This window comes from Sapajus apella, unplaced genomic scaffold (genome assembly GCF_009761245.1).
Source record: "Sapajus apella isolate SASKATOON/1434 unplaced genomic scaffold, GSC_monkey_1.0 scaffold113, whole genome shotgun sequence".
Lineage (NCBI taxonomy): Eukaryota > Metazoa > Chordata > Mammalia > Primates > Cebidae > Sapajus > Sapajus apella.
Window position 1 is genome coordinate 87,959 of NW_022437053.1, and position 24,593 is coordinate 112,551.

General features: G+C 37.5%; 1 protein-coding gene across 10 annotated transcripts in view; it reads left to right on the forward strand.

Annotated features, from left to right (window-relative positions):
* TJP1 (tight junction protein 1) overlaps positions 1 to 24,593 on the forward strand; it is a 115,785-nt gene that overhangs the window by 66,225 nt on the left and 24,967 nt on the right. For all 10 annotated transcript variants that reach the window (XM_032259922.1, XM_032259916.1, XM_032259918.1 and 7 more), the window contains exons 9-18: positions 10,619 to 10,758; positions 11,943 to 12,048; positions 15,396 to 15,546; positions 18,724 to 18,832; positions 19,808 to 20,027; positions 20,298 to 20,482; positions 20,585 to 20,680; positions 22,777 to 22,859; positions 23,784 to 23,994; positions 24,293 to 24,393. In XM_032259922.1, coding sequence (XP_032115813.1) covers positions 10,619 to 10,758; positions 11,943 to 12,048; positions 15,396 to 15,546; positions 18,724 to 18,832; positions 19,808 to 20,027; positions 20,298 to 20,482; positions 20,585 to 20,680; positions 22,777 to 22,859; positions 23,784 to 23,994; positions 24,293 to 24,393 — 1,402 coding nt within the window. The remainder of the gene's footprint in view (positions 1 to 10,618; positions 10,759 to 11,942; positions 12,049 to 15,395; positions 15,547 to 18,723; positions 18,833 to 19,807; positions 20,028 to 20,297; positions 20,483 to 20,584; positions 20,681 to 22,776; positions 22,860 to 23,783; positions 23,995 to 24,292; positions 24,394 to 24,593) is intronic.

A 24,593-nucleotide genomic window follows, 5' to 3' on the forward strand; every position in this document is an offset into this window, starting at 1 on the left:
CGTTTTTCTTCATCCCTCATTTCCTTCATTCTTGTTTTCACATTTAGTCATCTGAGGAAGAGGGAGGGGTTTTCTTTCTGTGTCGTGAGTGGCAGAGATGGAAAAAAATTCGAGTATAAGTGGACACAGTTCAACCCCATGCTCTTCAAGGATTAACTGTACTTTTTTTTTTTTTTTTGAGCTCCTGGTATTTTTCTCTTCTGTACACTACTAGCTGTGGAAACTACTGATTAGAAAGTATAGTATGTAAAATCAAATATAGTACTTCAAGCACAGAAGGAAAAACTCTTCAGGTTCTTTTCATATTTTTGTGGTGAGAATTTAATGCCTGAAAATTTAGTAATCTGCCTACAGACAAGATATAAATAGTACCAGTTGCTTAAAGGTTTCGTTTCCACCCTAAAGTTTAATCTTCAAATCCTGTAACTGTAGAGTTTTAATTTAGAGCGTGACCTGCATTTTGAGAAATAACTTACATACATTATAAGAGTAAAATGCTAGTGTTAAAAAAAAAAAAAAAAAAAAACGCTATGGGACTTCCATATAGTCTTTTGCTTTTGTTATTTAATTTTGGCTGTATAAGTGTCTTTTTGTTTTGCAAATTGTATTTAAATTATCTTTAAAGAAGTGATACAAAAATGCCTTGGTCTCTGTGAGAAAAGTTTCACTTGAGTGTAAAAGGCAATCTATCATGGCAAACATCAGCCTTGCCCTATTCTCTTCCTAGATTACTGAATATTTTTGTATATTTTTAGGATGTGCCGTTATCTGCTGAGAATAATAACCCCTTCATCTTCATTTTGTTAGAAGCGATAGAATATAGTGATTTCTTAGGACTTTGGAGCCAGACTTCCTGCATTCAAGTCCCAGCCTGCTGTTGGTAACTTCAATAACCTTGAAACCTCTGTGTTTCAGCATCCCCATCTGCAGTGAAGCAGGCAGGTCATATGTTATAGAATGGTGAGAAATTAGTTATTACAATACCTGGTGCACATGTTCGATACTGTAATTATTGTGGTGATTCATAGTAATAATAGTATCATAAGTTAGAATTTCCAAATGTGCTTTCTCATCTGCTCTGAGATTTCCTCATTCTGTATTTAAGCAAACTAAAATTGAAAGGTTGTGATAAAGTCCATGGTTATGTTGTTGACATAGGATTGGAGCCAGGATTAAAACTGTTGGCTTTTTGACCCAAATCTTTGACCTTACTGGTGTAGAGAAAAAAATTTCGTAGCTTAATTACTACTTAATCTTCAGGAAACTGAAATCCACAAGAGTTCCATTGTTGTCATGACCTACTTATGTTCCCCTGTGTGATATTCTTTTCTTAGAGAGCAAACATATGGAGAGAATTCTGAGAAAAACACACAAGCTTGTTCTTCATTATAATTAGATGAACAAAGTACCCTCACTGTTGTCTAGAACTGGAGTTGGCAGACTGCAGCCTGTGGGCTAAATCCAGCCTCCTAGTTTTGTAAAGTTTTATTGGAAACCCATTCCACAATGGCATAATTGAGAAGTTATAAGAGAGACTATATGGCTGAGAGAGTCAATTACAGGAAAAGTTTCCAAATGCTTGGTTTGGAATGTTAAAATAGTTTTGCTTTGTTTTTAAATTCAAAGACATTAGGGAAAATTATTACAGTGGTTTTCTTACGTCTTGATGCTTGTTGCTGGGCTTGTTTGCTTTGTTTTGCATTTTACTTAGTATTGTTGCGGAGCTCACTGTGGGTCAAGACTTACACTGTAGGAGCTGGGAATACTGCGAGAGGCCACAATCAATCGTGGCAGTGCTTCTTCATGCTACTGAGTGGGTGTCACTGAAAAGATGATTTCACTGGTCTTCCTGTAGTCCCTGCATAACCAGAGAGTATTTGATTTGCAGGGTATGATCTAACCCTCTGCTTGGTTACATTGTACTCTTCCTCATTTTTACAGCTATTGTAACAGATCCATTTTATGTTTCCCTCTAGGTGAACAGCAGATGTTTATCTTTTTTGTTCTATAAATTTTTATAAAAGTGACCAATTAGTCATAAGCAGGTACATTATTGAAAAGATTCTATTACAGTAAAAGATCAGACTAACAGGATAAAATTGAACTGTGGAAAACTTAAATTATTATGATTTACATTTTGCATTCTACCTATTTACATTTTGTTACACTCATTCCCTGAAACCGACAGAGATCATCTAAAGCCTAAACTGTTTTCTAAAGTGTTTAGGAAATGTGTTTTCACAAATAGAAAAACAGTTTATATTTAGCAAATTCATTTTATGAAAATGGTTGCTTCTGAGGTGAATAGCAGTGTTTTGAGAAGGTTGAAACTTTGTAACAGTTATTTAATCCCTTCATTCATTGTCCTCCTAAGAAATTCCTCTACTAAATTCTAAATTAAACATTGTGTCAGCATTGATACAGCTTATGATATAGCAAATACTTGATAGTAAAACTGAATTTTTTGAATCAAATTTTTAGCCTAAGTTCGTGTTTGGCCAAGTTAAGATCATATATTTGGGATCAAAACCTCTTATCTATACAATCCACTCCATATTACGAGTTTTTAAGAATGCTGAGTATGGATCACGAGGTCAAGAGATCGAGACCATCCTGGTCAACATGGTGAAACCCCGTCTCTACTAAAAATACAAAACATTAGCTGGGCATGGTGGCGCATGCCTGTAATCCCAGCTACTGAGGAGGTTGAGGCAGGAGAATTGCCTGAACCCAAGAGGCGGAGGTTGCGGTGAGCTGAGATCGCGCCATTGCACTCCAGTCTGGGTAACAAGAGTGAAACTCTGTCTCAAAAAAAAAAAAAAAAAAAGAATGCTGAGTAAGTCCAAATATACATGCAGATAGAGCATATAATGTGTGGTCATGTGTCACTTGATGGGGATACCATCTGAGAAATCCATCCTTGAGTGAACATCATAGAGTGCACTTAAGACAAACCTAGGTGGTAGAGTCTGTTACGCCACTAGGGTATACGGTACAGCCTGTTGCTCCTAGGCTACAACAGACCTGTACAGCATATTGCTGTACCGAATACTGTAGGCAGTTGTAACAACAGTTAGCATTTATGTATCTTAAACATGGGAAAGGACAGTAAAACTACAATATTTTAATCTTGTGGGACCACCTTTGTCTGTGGGGTCCATTGTTAACTAAAATGTCCTTAGGTGGTCTTAGCTTTTAAATTAAAAGATCTAGTTTTTTTATTTGAACAACTTTTCCTCTTACCTTTTTATAATTGTTTTCTTAAACATTTGAGAACTATAAATATTCTTTCATCTTAATGTATATAGTTTCTGTCACATATTGCTTAATTTTTTCTGGAACTTACATACAGGTTGAGCTTAGCTAATCTGAAAATGCAAAATCCAAAATGCTCCAGAATCCAAAACTTGAGTGCCGACATGACACTCAAGGAAAATGCATTTCAGATTTCACATTTTTAGATTAGGGCTGCTCAATGGGTAACCAGTGTAATGCACATACTCCAAAATCTGAAATCCAAAACAGTTCTGGTCCCAAGCATTTCAGGCAAGGGATGCTTAAGCTGTGCAGCTTTGCCAGTAGGCTAGAAATTATTGCTGAAACATCCTAATATTGATGAGCTTTTTTTTTTTTTTCTTTTTCTATTTCAGATGTGGAGAGGTAACCATCTTCTGACTAGTGAATTTCTTTTTTTGGTGTTTTTTTTTGTTTTTTTAACTTTTAGGTTTAGGGGTACATGTGCAGGTTTGTTACATAGGTAACCGTGTGTCATTGGGGTTTGTTGTACATCTTATTTCATCACCCAGGTATTAAACCCAGTATCCAATAGTTATCTTTTTTGTTGTAGTCCCTCCTCCCACCCTCCCCCTAAAGTAGACCCATGTCTGTTGTTCTCCTTCTTTGTGTTCATAAGCTCTTATCATTTAGCTCCCACTTATAAGTGAGAACAAGCAGTATTTGGTTTTCTGTTCCCACGTCAGTTTGCTAAGGGTAATGGCCTCCAGCTCCACTTAGTTCCGGCAGAAGACATGATCTTGTTCTTTTTTATGGCTGCTTAGTATTCCATGGTGTATATGTGCCATTTTCTTTATCCATTCTGTCATTGGTTGGTATATAGGTTCATTCCATATCTTTGTTAAAGTGCTGCAGTGAACATTCGTGTGCATATGTCTTTATGATAGAATGATTTATATTCCTCTGGGTATATATCCTGACTGGTGAATTTCAGATTTTATTTACTGATCATTGGTGTTAGTCTTTTGTCTAAATAGAATAGATTTCATAACTCCAATTTGATAGGTGCTTTATTCTCAACAAGACTTACATGTATTGTTGGTAGTGAACATGGTGTTGATACTACTATGTGTTCTTTTTTAGACACACCATAACGTCCTTTACCTTTGTTTTTTTTTTTTTTTTTTTTTTTCTGTTTCCCTTTCATCTGTGAAAGATAGAAAGGGTGCCAGTTAGAAAGATATGATTCATTAAGTATCTCAATGGTTAACGAATCAATGACTTCTTTCCCATGGCTCCTGTACCTTTACACCATGACTGATGTGCTTGGTTCTGAGTGATCAACAGGCACCACAGTGAATGTTCCTTCTATAGTGAAGGTTGAAAGAGTTTACCAGCAATGTGGATGCTATCATGCTCATTCTTCTTTTGTCATATACTTACTGATATCACATATATGTTGCCAGCATGTGATGATAAATGTCCTGAGCAATCTGAGGCGAGATCCCTGCCATCATTTGAATATAAAGCTTATATCCAAATGAAGAAAGCAAATGCATAAATTTGAAAACATGAAAAAGTAATGCTATAGAGAGAATCAGGGTAGTGTAATAGTGAAGCGAGAGGGGACAGTGTGAGATAATGGGCTTGGGGAAGAAGGCTTTTCTGAAGTCACATCATTTTGAACTGGGGAAGACACCCTGGTAGGTGAAGATCATTCTGGAATAATGCAAAGCATGTACTGCTCCTGAGATGGAAACTCAACCTGTTGGAAGAACAGCAATATAGCCCATCTGGCTGCATTACATGAAGAACAAAAGAGAAAGTGATTTGGAGATCCAAGAAGAGAATTTTTTCCATTTAAAAAAATTTGTAGGGCCGGACACAGTGGCTCATGCCTGTAATCTCAGCACTTTGGGAGGTTGAAGTGGGCAGATCATGAGGTCAGGAGTTCGAGACCAGCCTGGCCAACATGGTGAAACCCCGTCTTTACTAAAATTACAAAAATCAGCCTGGCATGGTGGCAAGCACCTGTAATCCCAGCTACTCGGGAGGCTGAGGCAGGAGAATTGCTTGAATCCAGGAGGCAGAGGTCGCAGTAAGTCAAGATTGTGCCATTGCACTCCAGCCTGGGTGACAAGAGCAAGACTTCATCTCAAAAAAAAAAAAAAAAAAAAAATTTGGTTAGAGATAATATGAGTTTTCTTTTTTTTTTTTTTTATTATGTTGTTTATTACTTGAAATGTTATTTAATGCTTTTTTGCTAATACATTTTATCTAACATTTCAAAATGAGTAGAATATTGATGACATCCTGAACTTTTGTGAACCAACTTTTAAGTTCACAGGAATTCTAGGTTACTTCATTGACATTACAGTCTGAGATTTTATTTTCAATGTGCTTTTGTGAGGGGCCAGAGGAGGGCAGATTTTAGTTGATGACATTCCTCTAGTTAATGGAAACCCCAGTGTTTCCGTGACTGCTGTTAGATTTTAGCACTTAAGAGAAGATTGTAGATCAAATAGCAGAAAGGCAGGCTTAAATATTTACCATATATCCTCTGTTTAAGAAGAAAAGTAGAGTGGGTGTGGTGACTCACACCCGTAATCCCAACACTTTGGGAGCCTGAGGTGGGAGGATCACTTGAGGTCAGGAGTTCAAGACTAGCCTGGCCATTATGATGAAACCTTGTCTCTACTAAAAATACAAAAATTAGCCAGGCGTGGTGGCATGCACCTGCAATCCCAGCTACTGGAAGGCTGAGGCAGGAGAATCACTTAAACCCGGGAGACAGAGGTTGCAGTGAGCTGAGATCATGCCACTGCACTCCAGCCTGGGTGACAGAGCGAGACTCTGTTTAAAAAAAAAAAAAAAAAAAAGTATACTTAGCTGGGCATGCTGATGTACATCTGTGATCCCAGGTACTTAGGAGGCTGAGGTGGGAGGATTGCTTGCTTCAGCCCAGGAGGTTGAGGCTGCAGTGTGCCGTGATCACGCTACTGATCTCTAGCCTGGGTGACAGAACAAGGCCCTGTCTCAAATACTATGAAAATAAAAAGTAAAAGTATAAACTGTATTTACTTCATCAGCTGAGACTTGTTTTCTTCTACAAGTATAGTATTTAAAAAATGGCAAATTTTAAAATGGCTTGTTCCACTTGTCTATATGTATAAAAACAGTAAATGTACAAAAAACTTGCAGATTTTTAAGATGTGAGACAATCCTCTTGTCTTTTAGAGAATCCTAATAAATAAGATTTGTGACATTGGTCTCTTGCTACAAAATCTACCAAATAAGCTGCACAAAGTGCTGTTTTACTCATCAGTATTAGTTGGAGTACGGAATAATCGTTATGCCACCAGTGAAGGTAGAACAACACAATTCTTTAAGTGAACAATGAGTTCTCTTGGGCTTTCCTCAGTTGTTTCTTACTAAAAGTTGTCCCTATGCGTGAAAATTACTTTTGAACAGCAGATCTGTTTTTCTTCTAATGTGGATGGGCTAGATTAATAGATGAATGTTTGAGATAAGTGGGTACTGAATAAGCTCCACAAACACATATATCCAAATTACTACCTAAAACCATATCACAGTGAAATAGACTCAGATTTTTTCAGAAGCATGCTCATGAACACATACATGTGTTAGAAAATAGATAATATGTAAAGAACAGGTTCACACTGTGGGAAATGAGCTTGTAGAATGACAAAGTGGGTTTAAGGGAATTACTCTCCTGCCTTCTCAGCATACTTCCTGGGCAGCTTTTTCCCATTTTGTTCCCAGATACCAGCCCTGGATCTCTTGTTTTCTCATCCCTAGGCTTCTCTGGGTACCAGGGCAGAGAGACAATTTTTTAATTGCTGTGAAGGAGGAACTTCAGTGTGTAAATATTTATTTCCACATTAGAGGATTGCAACTTTCTAAGCATGAAACTGGAGTGTGCCTTCACTTTTCTGTCTCATATGCAGTAGAGCCCTCAAGGCTGAAATTTTCCTGTCAGTGGAAAAAACTTTGGAATACGGTTAACTTAAATTCTTAGCATATTTTTATTGTTAATTTCGGGTGAGATAATCCAATACCTTTTAAAGGGATTAGTATGTAGCTTTTGTTGTCAATCTAAACTATGTTGTTCTTGCCTAACTTATGCAGTTAATGAACTTGTCAAAAGTATGTGTAAATCTGTTTTTGTAGGACAAGTCTTTAATTTGTAATGGTGAGTTGGCTTTATAAAAGGACATTCTACTAGAATGAATGTTCAGCCCTCCATTTCTTTCCTGTATTAAGGTTATTTTTTAAAGAAGGCACAATTGGAGTTGATTGGAAAGGTGTTCGTAGAGCTAGAAGTATGAGGGAAAGCGTCATGAAATGGCCACCTGGCATATCTTATCAATCAGGAGACAGCAGTTTCCATGAACAGAGAAAGTTTGAATGTAAAGAAATGAAATATAACAGGGGAGTAATGAGGGATTGGCTGGTAAGAACTAAAGAGAGCTTGGAAGATTAAGAACTGCAGATAGAAGGAGCAGCTTTTCCCCTTGGTGCTGAGATAGAGTGCCAAAGGAAGAGGCTCCTACCCACCTATCCTCAGGGCTGAAAGCTCTGGCTCTTGGAAACGGCACCACTGTGTCTCACTGAGTGGCCGAGAATTTGCTGTGGTGTGGCACCAGACGAACTTGCACGGTGTTTGTACTCACATATGCTGGGGAGACTTCACATTATAGAACCATTTGAAAGAGTCTCTGGGGCAGGCTACTGGCCGCTGAGTACTTTCACATGCTAGGCATTTCAGGAGCGTGCTGAGGGGACGCACCCTCTCTCCTATGGTGTCTCCCCAGGACCCTGTACTGACCATGCTGCCTGCCCACTGCCTTTACTAAATGGCTCCAGGCAGTTGTGATTTCACACCCAAAGTTTCTTACTTGAAACAGCGTTTTACTCCTTGCTAATCTAATTGAGTGCGTATTAATCGGCTGCCCTGGGCACACATTTGATTGGGTAAGACCTAAAGAAGGCTCTGTTTACAGTGAGTCCATTCGTATGAGTTATAAAAACTCTCTCGGATATTCCTTTCCAGTCCATCTTTGTCTAGCAGCTGTCTTGCCCAGAGCGTTCAACTAGCTCAGAGGCTCTAGGTAACAAGGTCATTACCTTTAGATTGTTACGTGCAACTTAATACGAAAAAAACAAAACTGGTCTTACCCTTCTGGGGAAAAGCAGAAGTCTCCTTAAGAGGGTTTTGAGTACCTTAAAATGCCCAAAGTTTCCTTCTAGGCTACTAGGACCTAGAGTATGTAAACATGAGTCTGATTCCAAACACATGATATTTACGGAAAGCTTTCCTTATAATAGCAAAAAAAAGTACACATTTTTTAGCCCTAAGTATTGAGAGCCAGTAGGATAGAATTATGTGAGGAAGGGCCAGGCATGGTGGCTTGCACCTGTAATCCCAGCACTTTTGGAAGCCAAAGCAGGAGGATCACTTGAACCCAGAAGTTTAGGCTCACCTGGAACTTAACTTTTTCTACAAAAAGTAGAAAAAGTTAGCAGGGTATGGTGGCATGCACCTGTAGTCCAGTTACTCTTGGGGGCTGAGGTGGAAGGATTGCTTGAACCTGGGAAGTTGAGGCTGCAGTGAAGCAAGCATGATAGTGCCACTGCATTCCAGCCAGGGCAACAGTGAGACCCTGACTCAAAAAAAAAAAAAAAAAAAGAAAAAAAAGGAATTATGTGAGAAAGGTTTGGGGAAAATGTGATTCATTATCACAACCTCACCAATTTCTTTCAATAATTGCCGCTGATTATTGACCAATTTCATGCGTAAATTCAGATTTTGTCTTGACTTCGTAGTCATATTTGCTTGTGACAGAACATCTTAATGTTTGGAAAAGTTGGTGGTTTTGTTTTGTGCCGTAACTCTAGATCTGCGTTGTCCAACACCGTAGCCACTAGCCACATGTGACTGTTGAACATTTGAAATGTGGCCAGTCCAAATCGAGTTGTGTTGTTAGTGTGAAAGACACATAGGATTTTGAAAACCTAATGCACAAAAGATGTAAAATACCTCATTAATAACTTAGATGATGAAATACTATTTTAGATACATTGAGTTAATAAAATTTATAAATTGATTGCACCTTATTTAACATGGATTCTAGAAAATTTTAAATTACACAATCAGGTCATTTTATAGTTCTCTTTAACAGCACTATTCCAGATCTTTATTATTGAATAATGCCTCCATCTTTTGGTAGATAATGGAAATGCACTAAAAAAAGCAGTACTTTTTCAAATATTAATTGTATGAAAAATTGAGTAGAGTGGTGTGAGTTTCATTTATTCATATGAAATGTTGTTTTTGAAGACTAATCACCTTTGAAGTTATAATTATATCACAGGACAAAAAGGTGTAATTAGCAATGGAGTAAACAAATTAGCCAAAGATAAAAATACTCCTAGGAGTTTTGTGTTATATATGGAGCAAGAGCCCTACTTGTAAAGCCAGTGACAATTCAGCCCCGAACTCCTTGGCGCAAGCAATTCTCCCACCTCAGCCTCTTCAATAGCTAGGACTACAGGTTCAAGCCACAGTACCTGGCTACGTTCTACATTTTTTTTTTTTTTTAACAGAGTGTGGAGCTTGCTGTGTTGTCCAGCTGGTCTCAAACTCCTGGGCACAAGTAGTCCTCTTGCCTTGGCCTCCCGAAGTGCTGGAATTACAGACAACCATTATGCCAGTCTTTTCTTTTCTTAAATATTAAATTCTTACATATGTTGCGTAGATCAATACATAGTCAACATTTATATTTGATCAAACTATATGAAATTGTTAACATTCAGCTGTTTGAACTAAAGAATTCTCATTTCATTTAGTTCAACCCAGTATTATATCTTTTTCCCCAATTACTTGCATGTAGTTTATGTAATCACTTTTGTTGATATACTGTGGTTTCATTGAGTCTTACTTTAAAAGACTTCTACTGATTATATGAATGTTTAAACTTTGTTAGGACTTGAGTTCATCTGAAACCAGTTTATTTTTGCCATTGTTATACATAGGGATCTAATTTTTCTACGTTTGTGGACAGTTGTCCGAACACTATTTGTTAAATGTTATGTTTCTTCTCCACCAGTTTTGGAATACTGCTTCCATAGTAAACTTTGCTATTGTAGACATATTTCTTAATTTTCGATTTTACTACATTAATCTGTTTAGTTTTTTTTTATGGTAATGCTACTGTAGTTTTAATTACTAGGTTTTTGTAATATTTTGGTAACAGCAGGTTGTCACTGTTTTTGAAGTTGTGTTGCCTCTTATATTGTTCTCTTACAGATGATTTCCAGAATTATTCTTATGCTCTTGATTTTTTATTTTAATGACATATAGTCACCGGAGCAGAGATGAAGAGAGAATTTCTAAACCTGGGGCTGTCTCAACTCCTGTAAAGCATGCCGATGATCACACACCTAAAATAGTAGAAGAAGTTACAGTTGAAAGAAATGAGAAACAAACACCTTCTCTTCCAGGTAAGCATAACAAAACACTTAAGTTCAAGAAACATTTGCAATTAGAATAAAGTAGTAGTTAGGGTTTACAGAAGATTTTAAACATGCAGTTACTATTATTCCCATCTGTGCATTTTTCTGCATATGACTTCCAGCATTTTTCTTACGAGTAATATGTTGGTACAAATCAGTAGACTTTCATGAATGTTTTACTTTCTAGATAGAAAATATTTACCGTTAACAACTTCTTGCAATTAATAAAGTTGTTTTCCCAACACTGCTGTTTAAAGAGAAACATGAGATTGGCTTCAAAAATTTAAAAACTAAAGTTATTTTGCTTTTTTTGAAAGTATTTTCATTAATATTTTATTGAGTATACCTTTATTTATTCATTCTCTTTGGGTTTTTTTAGAGACAGAGTCTCACACTCTCACCCACCTGGTGTGATCAGCTCACTGTAACTCAAACCTCCTGGGCTCTAGCTGTGTTTCCACCTGATCTCCCTACTATAGGTGTGTGCCGCCACACCTGGCTGTTTTGGGCTTTCTGGTCTTTTTTTTTTTTTTTTTTTTTTCTGAGAGATGGAGTGTTGCTCAGGTTTGTCTCTAACTCCTGGCCTCAAACAGTCCTCCCACCTTGTCTTCCTAGAGTGTTGGGATTAGAGGTTCAAGCCACTGTATCCAACCCAAGCATCCTGTTAAAGCTGCCTGTGAAGACAAAACGTAAGAACCTACAGGGTTCTAAGATCCGTTGCCTGGAATGCCTGGAGATTTTGTTTCTGATGTCTCACGTCCTTTTCTCAGATCTTCTGTCTTGCTCTGCTTACTGAGTGGTTATTTAAAAACAAATTTTATCATAATGAGGAAAGTTAGCTACTTTGGCAGTCTTAAATATAGGGATTCTCTCTTCTCAAATCTATTTTTTGTTACTTGTCCCTAGAGAACAGATTTTTCAAATTCTGATTGTTGAAATTACGGAAAACACAGGTGACCGTGTAACATACCTACTTGTTATAAAGACTTCAGAATTTATTACTATAAAATGTACTTTCTAATATATATGGTAGATACCTTCCTGTTCAGGTTCTCTGCACTTTATGATTCATATATAGAGAGAAAGTCTTTTTATTTGGCTATTTCACTGGTTGCTTACATTATTCCATGTTTTTCTAAAGTGAGACATAATTAATTTTTTTTTTTTTTTAGAACCAAAGCCTGTGTATGCTCAAGTTGGGCAACCAGATGTGGATTTACCTGTCAGTCCATCTGATGGTGTCCTACCTAATTCAACTCACGAAGATGGGATGCTTCGGTAATACAGTTTTAAAGTTGTGTTGTTTTCTTTGTTCATTTTTAAGCATTGTTGTAAATATGGTTTACAATCAAATTCCTACTCTTTACAAATGTGATTGTAAACCATATTTCATATTCTTTTTAAGATAGTACATACCACCTAATACTATGATTAGGTTTTTTTATTTAACATTCTGTTACTTATGTATGATAGTTAGAAATTGGAGAACAAAAGGAACTTTTTAGATGCTTTCTTTCTCACCATTGTCTCCTGCCTAGTTGTTAAGTTAGAAATTAGAAAAACAAAAAAAGTTTCTATTCAGACATCAGAATTTCCACAGTTTTCTAATGGGGCATTAAAAAAAAAATGTTTCTCAGTCTCGGTACTAGTGGCATTTTGGGCCAGTTGTTTATTGTGAGGGACTGTTCTATGCATTGTGGCATGTTTACATTAACAACTCAAAAGTAAGTTTTTGCTATCTTACACTTTTCATTACTTTATATTTTATACTTGGTAGAATTGAGATGTAAATTTTGTAAGCAAATTTCAAACCATCTTGTTCATCAAATTGGTTTTTTGTTTGGTTAGTTTCTTTTAACAGGGTCTTGCTCTGTCGCCCAGGCTGGAGTACAGTGGTGCTATCTCAGCTCACTGCAGCCTCTGCCTCTCAGGCTCAAGTGATTCTCCCACCTCAGCCTTGCGAGTAGCTGGGACTAAAGGCGCGTGCCACACCAGCCAATTTTTGTATTTTTAATAGAGACAGGGTTTCTCCATGTTGCCAGACTGGTCTCAAACTCCTGGGCTCAAGCAATCCACCTACCTCAGCCTCCCAAAGTGCTTTACAAATATGAGCCACCACAACTGGCCCAAATTAGTTCTTTATTGCCACTGGTAAAAGGGCCATGATGTGAATAATTGAAAATTGGAACATTTCCTCAAGTGGGTTAGATCTAGACCCCCAATCTCATTTGTTTTCATTGCTAAAGAAAATTGGGTTATTATCTTAGACCCAGCTAGTTAGAGAGAAGTAGTTTCTGAAAGGGATGAGGCTTTCACAGGTTTAAAATTATACAATTTTAATATTAGGTAATTGATAATTAAATTTTTATAAATTGTGAAGGCATAATCCCCTTTTTCCTTTCTCGGGAATTGGTTGAAAACTTTTATAAGTCTTTAAGGTTTACGAAAGTGTAATGTTAAGATTCCAGAGACCTCCTTCCCTGGGAGAACAAATACCAAAGAGGATTTGAGGACATAGACAGGATTAGTAGCTGCACCAGGAAAGGTTTGGTTTTTCATGTAAAGCCAATGAATGGATTTGATGCAGAAGTTAGTGAGTCTGTTTTGCTATTGCAAGTAGTTAATATAATGCAGGCAGGACAAAGTATAAAATGTCAGTCCTCTAATGACATGACACTGTGTGTGAGATTGCGCCTGAAAGTCTTCTAACAGTGGTTTTCAAAATTCAGATTTTACTAAAGGGTGGAGACTGTGCTCAACTGTTTTTGCCGCTTGAAGCACGTTAGATTGGTCAGGGTTAGAAGAGGATTTCCAAAGACCTGGAGTCTTTTGGTTTTTTGTTTGTTGGTTTTTTAAAGAGAGAGGGCCTCGCTGTCATCAAGGCTGGAAGTATAATGGTGTGATCATTGTGTTCACTGTAACCTCAAACTCCTAGGCTCAAGGAATCCTCCCACCTCAGCCTTCTGAGGAGCTAGGACTACAAGAACAAGCTACGAAACACAACTAAATTTTTTTTTTTTTTTTCCTAATAGAGACAGGGTCTTGTTTTAATCAGCCTGGTCACAAACTCCTGGACTCAAGCATTCCTCCTGCCTCAGCCTCCCAAAGTGCTGGGATTATAGGCTTGAGCTACCATACCCAGCTGAGACCTGGAGTCTTACAGACTTTGAGGAAATGTTTAAAAGAGCTTTAAGTACAGTGGATGTAGGAGAGGAGGCTATGAGAATGCTTTTGACCTGGTTGGGAAACTAGAGTACCACTACAACTGAGAGGCTTGGACCATTTGTAGGAAAGCTGGTAAATAGTTTCATGAAGGGATCAAGGATGCCACCAGCCAGTGAGCTACCTCATCTGATTCTCAGCCGCTTACTTTTATGACTAGCTGATCTTAGTTCCAGGTAGGTAACCCAATCAGGAGTGAATAGTAAGTTCTGAAAGTGAAGGTGGTCTTTAGTTGGCTTAAAAAGACTAGAAATCTCTTCTCCCTCAACACATTCATTCATTTGACTTGTATTTTTTTTTGTTATCTGTTAGTTTCTATTATATAATGAAATAAGAGTATAGAGATTTTTTTTCCTACACTTCTTGTTAGAATAGGCAAAGTAGTATATCTTCTTGACTAGGAGCGCGAGAGTACTTATGAATACCTAGATGGGAAATATAGAGGGTAATTTGTAATTACTGTACAATCTGTTTCTGTTCAGTCAGTTCTTTTTTCTTCCTTTTTTCTTTCTTTTTTTTTTTTTTTTTTAAAGATGGGGTTTCACCATGTTGGTCAGGCTGGTCTTGAACTCCCGACCTCAGGTGATCCACCCGCCTTGGCCTCCAAAGTGCTTGGATTACAGGCGTGAGCCACCACGCCTGGCCCAGTCAGTTCTTATAAGGCATCCTTTAGCATTTGTTTTAAGGAGTGTCACAGGTTTCAGCACTACACTGATGCTAGAGGTGGGTGTTTATTCGTTAATTTTTTTTCCATTCAGAGGACTAGAAAAGGACAGAGATTGGTTGTGGAGCTAATGTAGAAGGGCTGAAAGAGTATATGATTTGTATGGTAAGACTCAGAGGGGCAGCAGAGTAATTGAACTACTCTGTGAACTACTGAAAGAGTCCACCAACTGCAAATTTTTTTAAAAATCACTGTCTGTTGCATGTAGAAATCACAATGCTTGGAACCTCATTTTGACTCCATCGTGTCAGGAAAATTAGCCAGTTTATACTTCAATTTCTACCTTTATTTTAAAAAATTAGACTTTTCAGTTATTTAATAGAAATGATACATGAAATGGGGTGGAAAAAAATGGAAGTTTTTTTCGCCATTGGAAATATACCATGTATTCCCAAGACTCCTTGAGAGTTGAGAAAGCATTGTTTTACAAAGTAATTTAGTTATCTAAAATAGTACCGTATACTAAATTTGAATATTCCAAAATGTTAATCAGAACATAGTTTTATTAAATCTGGTTTTAATTCTAATACTAAATTTTATTTAGTAAGTTAGTGGTATGTGGGAAGTTTTAGAAATGATGGTTCTTTATTTAATTCTGAAAATAGTTTTCACTGTAGTAGTTTGCTATAACATTTTAAGCTCTTCTTAACTGTTTCAAATGAAATATCTGTTTTAACAGGCCCAGCATGAAATTGGTAAAATTCAGAAAAGGAGATAGTGTGGGTTTGCGGCTGGCTGGTGGAAATGATGTCGGAATATTTGTAGCTGGCGTTCTAGAAGATAGCCCTGCAGCCAAGGAAGGCTTAGAGGAAGGTGATCAAATTCTCAGGGTACGTCAGTATTGCAACTTCTGTGGGTTAGAAAGTACTTGGATCACCAGAAAAAGGCATCAAACACAACAAGCTTACTATTGTAATTAGATGGTAATCTGTATGCAGCCTCTGTTGAGCCAATTAAACTTTCACAGTCAAAATCCATCAGGTCTAGCTTACTCTGGACTTCTCACTTCCCATTCTTGTATTTTGCTCGTTTACTGCTGTATTATGTGTTGGTAAAGAATGTGACATTTCATTTCCATCACTGGTATTCATAGAAATACAAGTAAGCGAGTCTTACATCCTGATTATAATAGCTATCAGGTAGTCTTTGGAAGTTCAACTAAACATTCAGATTGGCAAGACTGCCATCCATGGCCCACAGCTTGCCAGCAAGCAACATCCAGTGCTCGTCTCCCATGTGAGTCATCTTGAAGCAGGCCACACAACTTCTGGGACCTTCTTAACCCCAGATAATGGCTCAGGCACAGGGAGATGGAATTCACATCAAGGGCAAATGTGTAAGCTGCCCTGGCTTTTAAACTTCATACTCCACAAGAGACAGGATCAGTTACAAAAATCAGGAAAGCACAGGTTAGATACAGTCTGTTAATGGAGCCTATCTATAGAGCCCTCCCTCCCTTCCCCATAAACAGCGTCACCTAGTGACATAGTGCCATCTTTTAATCTGTATCCTATTTTTTTTTTTTTTTTTGGAGACAAAAGTCTCACACCTGTTGCCCAGGGTGAAGTGCAATGGCGTGATCTCTGCTTACTGCAACCTCTGCCTCCTTGGTTCAAGTGACTCTCCTCCTTCAGCCTCCCGAGTAGCTGGGATTACAGGCATGCACCACCACACCCAGCTAATTTTTGTATTAGTAGAGTGGGGGTTTCACCATGTTAGCCAGGCTGGTCTCGAACCCCTGACCTGAGTCGATCCACCCGCCTCGGCCTCCCAAATTGTTGGAATTACAGGCATGAGCCACTGCTCCCAGCCTCTTTCTAAAATAACCACACCTCCATTTGATTTAATAGATTAAACCATATTCCATTTTAATCGGAAGATATCTGTTCGTTATGAGCTCCTGCATTTTTTCTGCCTTTCCACCTCACAGTGTCTTTGCCATGCCTCTCTATTCTGGTCTCTCTCTGTATTCAGTCTCCCTCTTGCCATCGTCGTGGATTCAGCCTCCTGTCTGCTCCAGAATCTTGCAGCTTTGTTCACTTTCTTTTTCTCTGTTCTCTGGTTCTTCATCTGACTTCCAGTCTCTTACTGGTTCTATTTTGCTGTTAAACTTGTTGAAGGATGTGGTTGAGGCCCTTGCCTGTTTTCTTTTCAGTCATTGTAGTCACAGTTTTACAGTCTGGCCTCCACCGTTAACCACTACCGAAGCTTAGTTTTCAGTAACCCACCATGGAGCCTCAACCCACATTTTCCTTTATCTTTTTAGCAGTGTTTTGACTGTCTTCATCTTTTTTGAAGTACTTTCTTCCTGAGATTCTATAATACACCATTCTGGTACTCTGATTTTTTTTTTTTTATTATTTTCCTGCCTTCTTTACTGATACCATTAAAACTTGAGGAATGTTGGTAACTCTGCTTCTCTTGTTACACAGTCTCTTTCTTGCGTTTGGTTGCTTAAGTGAGCAGTTCACAATCAAAATCTTTTCACTCTGAATAATTTCCTGAGCCCTGTCAGCCTGCCACCTGTGGCCATTTTCTCATTGAACCCTCCTCCTTTTCATTTTGAACTTGACATGTCAAAAAGTCAAGGCATCATCATGACTTCAGACTTACTTCCATCTGATATTATATCTTGATTCTTTCTGACGATGTTTACATTGTTGTCAATCAAGTTATATCAAAAACATTTAAATACAACATGTATGATAACGTTCACTATACCAAGGAAATCAAAGAGACCTATTTTCTTACCCACCTCTTAATCCTATTTTGAAGTAATTATGGATGGATGTTTGTTTTTTTTTTCTTGAGACAGTGACTCTGTCACCCAGGCTGGAATGCAGTGGTGTGATCACTGCTCACTGCAGCCTTAAACACCTGGGCTCAAACGATCCTCCCCTCAGCCTCCTGAGTAGCTAGGAGACCTCAGGCATGCACCACCATGCCTGGCAAATTTTTTTTATTTTTTCTAGAGACAGAGTTTCACCATGTAGCCCAGGCTGGTCTCAAACTCCTGGGTTCAAGCAGTCTACCTACCTTGGTCCCCCGGAGTACTGGGATTACAGGCATGAGCCACCACACCTGGCTAAAAAGTGTTTCATAATAGTTTGGTTTGGTTTTGTTTCATAAAAGTAAGTGGTGCATGTCCGTTGTTTTGGTTTCTGTTTGTGCTGTTGTTTTCTTTTTTAATCTGGAAAACTTCCAAAAGGTGGAAAGAAGGAAACCTGTCTGTAATCCTGCACACAGTCACTGGTAACATTTTGGTAAGTTATCATTTTGGCATTAGGAGCTTCTAATAAAAGTAAATATTAACTTGGCAAACACGGAGGCTGCATTGCACAGATGCCATTACAGGGATGCCACAGTGCAGACTGTCTTTTTAATCCCATTTTCTTTTGATTTTTTTTTTTCAGCGACTTGTAAAAAGTTACCTTTTTTCATCTAAATTGGTTAAATTTTACAACAGATGATCTTCAATGTCAGGATACACTGAATATTTAAATAAATGTATACCTTCAACACACTTTATTTGTTTCTGGTTTTTCAAAATTAGAGTGTATTATTTTCTACAAAGTAAGATTTTTTTCCTCTTAAAGATGTGATATTTTCTGCTGGGTGCAGTGGCTCACGTCTGTAATCCCAGCAGTTTGGAGGGCTGAGGCAGGCGGATGACCTGAGGTCAGGAGTTCAAGACCAGCCTGGCCAGCATGGTGAAGCCCTGTCTCTACTAAAAATACAAAAATTAACCTGGAGTGGTGACAGGCATCTGTAGTCCCAGCTACTTGGGAGGCTGAGGTAGGGGAATCACTTGAACCTAGGAAGTGGTTGTTGTACTGAACCAAGATCACACCATTGCACTCCAGCCTGGGTGACAGAGCAAGACTCCATCTCAAAAAAAAAAAAAGATGTGATATTTTCAAATTAGGTAGACTAAGAATATCTGTGTCCTGTGTGTATTATTTTCATATTCTTAGATAAGAATGATTTATGAAATCTTATTTTAATAGGTAAACAACGTAGATTTTACAAATATCATAAGAGAAGAAGCCGTCCTTTTCCTGCTTGACCTCCCTAAAGGAGAAGAAGTGACCATATTGGCTCAGAAGAAGAAGGATGGTGAGATGCTATCAGAAAATGGAGGAGATAAACTTGTAGTTTGAGGACTTACAAAGAGATTTTTTCCATTTTAAAAAAATAAGTCACTCAAAGTTGAGTGATGAATGAATTCATTAATCTCAAAGAAACTTAATTTTACATATTCTAAGTCATTTAGGTGCACATGATTTCAGATGATTTTCATTAGCAGAGCACACTAATAGGACTAACCTTTATAATATTCTAATTTAAATAAAATGCCATTCAACCCTTTACAGGTGATAGAAAATTTTGATTTCTTGGCCATTAGAACAATACAAAAGTATGTATCAGCAGTTTTCAAATTTTGTACTGATACTTCTAAGCAGTACACTCATGTTTATTATTAGCATTGATTGAAGAGAAAACCCCATTTTGTCTGTGATAAAGTAGATACATTTTTCACTTAGAGTTGGGTTTCTTAGCCTTGACAGTGTTGACATTTTGGACCAAATACTGTTTTAGGAGCTGTCCTTTGTATGGTAGGATGTTCAGGAGCATTCCTAGTCTCTGCCCACTAGAATAAGATGCCATTTGCACACATCCCCTACCCTTTCAGTACACAGATGCAACAGCCAAAACTGTGTCCAGATATTGGCAAATGTCTTCTTGGATGGTAAGGGATAAAATTACCCTCATTTGAGAACTGCCGATTTAAATATAGAAATGGCCATAATGTTTGCAAATAAGTCAGGTGATAGAAATAGAAAACAAGCGTGTGTCTTTGGACAAGTTACTTGATGTATTTTCTGTATCAGTTTCCTCATCTGCAAAATGGAGGTACTAAGAGTTCCAATTCTTACAGTAATGGTGATGAATACATGAAATAAAATACTTAATACATTACCTGGCACATAGTAAGAATTTGTTGGATACTATTATCATCATAGCATCTTTACATAATGTGATTGTTATGCCACAAAATATTGATAATATGTTCATTTTTATCCCTTTTAGTTTATCGTCGCATTGTAGAATCAGATGTTGGAGATTCTTTCTATATTAGAACCCATTTTGAATATGAAAAGGAATCTCCCTATGGACTCAGTTTTAACAAAGGAGAGGTGTTTCGTGTTGTGGATACCTTGTACAATGGAAAACTGGGCTCTTGGCTTGCTATTCGAATTGGCAAAAATCATAAGGAGGTAGAACGAGGCATCATCCCTAATAAGAACAGGTATGAATGCTTGGATACTTGTCATAGAATGAATTAAGTAAATTATAGATTATTTCAGTCCCACTGGGAAATCTTGGTAATGTAAAGAGTTCTTTTTCATTGTATTCGCCATATCTATAACTGACTTAGTTTTACAAATTACTCTTTGTTAAAACCGTTAAGAGTTATACTACATGCAAACTTCTGTCTAATACTGTACATTTCATTGTGGGTTTTTTTTCATTTTGTCTTTTAAATGCCCTTATTTTAATTTTCTCCTTTCTTGTGTAGAGCTGAGCAGCTAGCCAGTGTACAGTATACACTTCCAAAAACAGCAGGGGGAGACCGTGCTGACTTCTGGAGATTCCGAGGTCTTCGCAGCTCCAAGAGAAATCTTAGAAAAAGCAGAGAGGATTTGTCCGCTCAGCCTGTTCAAACAAAGTTTCCAGCTTATGAAAGAGTGGTTCTTCGAGAAGGTAGTTTATTTTCTACAGACTAACTTAATACCCTTTAAAGTCAATATGTTTAAGAAAGAAAAGATATAAAGTATGCTGTTTTTTGTTTGAATTTCTTTCCAGCTGGATTTCTGAGGCCTGTAACCATTTTTGGACCAATAGCTGATGTTGCCAGAGAAAAGCTGGCAAGAGAAGAACCAGATATTTATCAGATTGCAAGTAAGTAGCCTTAAGACTAACTTAAAATGAGGTTGGGAATGTTTCTTTACCAATTACACCTCTAAAGTGAGTCTAATTCACTCAGTAAACTTTCTGTCAGTGGAAAATTAGCATTTTGTCCCATTCTTTTAATTTGGTGGAAAACCCCAGTGTGTGTGTACGCAAATGGGGTCTCACTATGTTGTCCAGGCTGAACTTGAACTCCTGGGCTCAAGTGATCTCTGTCCTTGGCTTCCTTAAGAGCTGGGATTACAGATGTGAGCCACTGCACCTAGTGTTGTTTTATTTGTAAACTGTTTGTAATCATACAAGTGCCATTTTGTGTTTGGAAAAGTTGGAAAATTAATTTTTACATACATTATCACCACCCTAAATTTTATTCCATTGTATTTTCTTACATTCTTTTTTTTTTTTCTTCTACCCTTTTAAGCATATTTTGGCCAAGTTTTATTTATACTGTTTAGAAAAGTTTATATCCTGTTTTCCTTTTTCATAGGTAATGGCATATTTTCATTTTATTATCCTGCAATCTGTGGTTCAGTTAGCCTTTTTTATATCATTTGTTTCAAATTTATAGTTTATTATTACAAAAGATATAGAAATCTGTTCATATTTTGTTTGCTTGTTTATGCCCTGCTTTGTTTCCCAAAGTATTTAAATCTTTAAGAATATAGCTGTTCACATAATTATGATGAAATGTTTCTGCTTTCCAGAGAGTTGTGCTGGGGATTTTGTTGTTCCCACTGGCACTATATAAGACCCTCAGTAACATTTTTAAACTGCATAGTGTTAATTTAAAGAATCAGAACATTACCTTTTCTTAATATATTGCTTTTCATTTGGTTGATAATGAAGTTAAATGAGGATATTTATTTAATGAAAATCAGAAGATTTGCAGACAAATGATTTGAGTAAAATTTAAGCAAGCTAGAAAATGTTCATTTTCTTAGTTTTTTCAGAAGTGTCTTTTTTATGGTCATTATGTGTAGGTGACATTTCACCTGACGAAGTTGGTGGTGACCCTTACCCATAACCAAATTTAGGATTTTTAGATTTGGGAAAAGTAAGTATAATGACTTACAAAGCCCTGCCTTAAAGGGTGTTAGATAGGTTTAATCAGGTTTACTCCACAAGGGATTCAGGTTGCTTAGTTATGTATCTTCTTTGAATCTAACAGTCTTTTGAGTTGAGGAATTAGTAGCATTTTTTTTTCCAGCCAAAATTCCCAGTTGATCTTTCTTCTTAATTCTCCCATGTTCACCAGATTTGCACCTCTGCCCTGCTTGCCCATGGTGCTTTGTCTTCTGATTGTCTGATTCTCTAAAATCATTTACCTTGTCCCTCAGTGTGACTTATCTTTCCAGATCTCTACCTTTGTCTGATCTCTGAAACACCAAAGCTCTTCCTTTTGCTTTCAAACTCTCCTCCTGACTAGAGTCACAAACTTGCTGTGCTCTGAGATGGTTGGTTGGAAACCAGCCCCAGCTGCATTTGGCATATTATACACCAAGATGAAGCCATAGGCTATTTCACAGCTACAGATGAACAGCTCCCTGCCCCCGAGTTCCCCTTCTGCTGGTGTAACTAAGGTGTCTAACCCAGAACTTCCTAAGCAATCTGCTTTAGCACCGTTACTGATGGTTGATGGACATGTTGAGGTGTTGATCTTTTCAGCCAGTAGTAGCTGGGCAGAGCTTGGCAAAGGAGCAACCTCCTCAGTTTATCTCAGTGTGCCATACAAATAATATTTTCTCTGGATGGCACAGTATGAAAAAGGGAAGTAGTGCCATGTTGAGCCATATCAGAGCCCCAGGCAAAAGAAAAAATGTGCATTCCTATATATTTTTTCTTCTTTAATGGCTAAGTTTTTTCCGGAACATTGAAGTAGTTGGGAAAATAGTGGGGGGGGGGGGGGGGGGGGGGGGGGGGGGGGGAGTATGGATATTAAAACTCACTTTAAGTACTGCATGTGTAAGACAGTTCCCACAAACCAAGTATTATCCAGCCCAGCATATCATTGATGTCCAGCAATTGAGAAACTCTGATCTAACCAATGAAAATTCGTTGTTTTACTTTTGTCCTGACATCATGAATAGAGAGTGAACCACGAGATGCTGGAACCGACCAACGTAGCTCTGGCATTATTCGCCTCCATACAATAAAGCAGATCATAGATCAAGTAAGTTATTAAAACTTGACCTATTTTATTGTTATTGTGGTTTTGAGTGGGATGGGATTGGTTAATTCGAAAGTAGAAGGTAGTTTTTCTAAGACTATTATTGACATACTATAAGAAAATAAAGCCCTTACTGAAAAACATCATAATAATTGCTTTCAAGGGAATAGTTACAGTAGGCATGAGAAGGTGATCTTTCATTACCACAAAACAAGTATATGATGTTTAGATGTTATTATCAGACTGCTTATATATTACATCAGTACAATTCAAGTTGTAGTTTGATATTTACATTAATAAGGAATGTCAGAAATATTAAATTCTTAAACTTATTTTCACTCTAACTGAACATGGATAATACTATCAGTTTGCGGTGTTAAGGCTAAGTCTTAAAAGTGAGCTTCAAAAAAAAAAAGCTTCATAGGTTTTTTAGAAATTTGGCTAGAAATAGTATTGAATTAACTTCATTTACAGTTTTTTAATATGTGCTCCTGAGACATTAAAGAGTACTATTAAAGATCTGTTACCACTTAAATACATTACACACTTTTCACTGTTTCTGAATGTGATGATGATTCTTTTTTTTTGAGATAGGGTCTTGCTTTGTCACCCAGGCTGGACTGCAGTAGCGTGATCTCGGCTCAGTGTAGCCTCCACCTCTCAGGTTCAAGTGATTCTTGTGCCCCAGCCTCCTAAGTAGCTGGGATTACAGGCGTATGCCACCATGCCTGCCTAGCTTTTGTATTTTTAGTAGAGACAAGGTTTCTCCATAATGGCCAGGCTGGTCTCAAATTCCTGGACTCAAGTGATTCACCCACCTCGACCTTCCATAGTGCTAGGATTATAGGGGTGCACCACTGCACCCAGCTGAATGTGGTGATTCTTAATTAATGATGTCTTATGCCTTTGTTTTTCCTTTGTTTCTAGGACAAACATGCTTTATTAGATGTAACACCAAATGCAGTTGATCGTCTTAACTATGCCCAGTGGTATCCAATTGTTGTATTTCTTAACCCTGATTCTAAGCAAGGAGTAAAAACAATGAGAATGAGATTATGTCCAGAATCTCGGAAAAGTGCCAGGAAGTTATATGAGCGATCTCATAAACTTCGTAAAAATAATCACCATCTTTTTACGAGTGAGTATGTTAATAAAGGCCTTCTTTCAGCTTATGTGTCTGGGTAACATTATGTAGGCCAAAGTGTTGTGGTGTTCAAATACTAAAACTTAAAAGGCCTTTTCATGGAAAGCTTCCTGTTGTGCTAACAGCTGCTGTTTGGGTAAAAGAAAATATACAGTTGCAAAATAGAAATTTCAAATGTTTACCTCCTCAGATACCATCTTTCAGTAATGATGACTTAGCTGTAAGCAGGTTTGAATTTATTCTTCTGACTTTTGGCAGTGCTGTAACCATAAAACTACATTGTTATTTTCAGCTACAATTAACTTAAATTCAATGAATGATGGTTGGTATGGTGCACTAAAAGAAGCAATTCAACAGCAGCAAAACCAGCTAGTATGGGTTTCTGAAGGAAAGGTAAGACATTTCCTATTACTTTTGTGACCTGTTCAATAAATTATGTAACTAATCCGATGCTTTTGAGATACCAGTGCTTTCTTATTAGATCAACATATTGAAGAAATTTGGGGAAAGTTAACTTGTAGGTTTTTATAATTTGTGTGTAGATGTTATGAAAGTTGTTTTTGATGGTAACAGAATTCTTAAATTTTCTAACC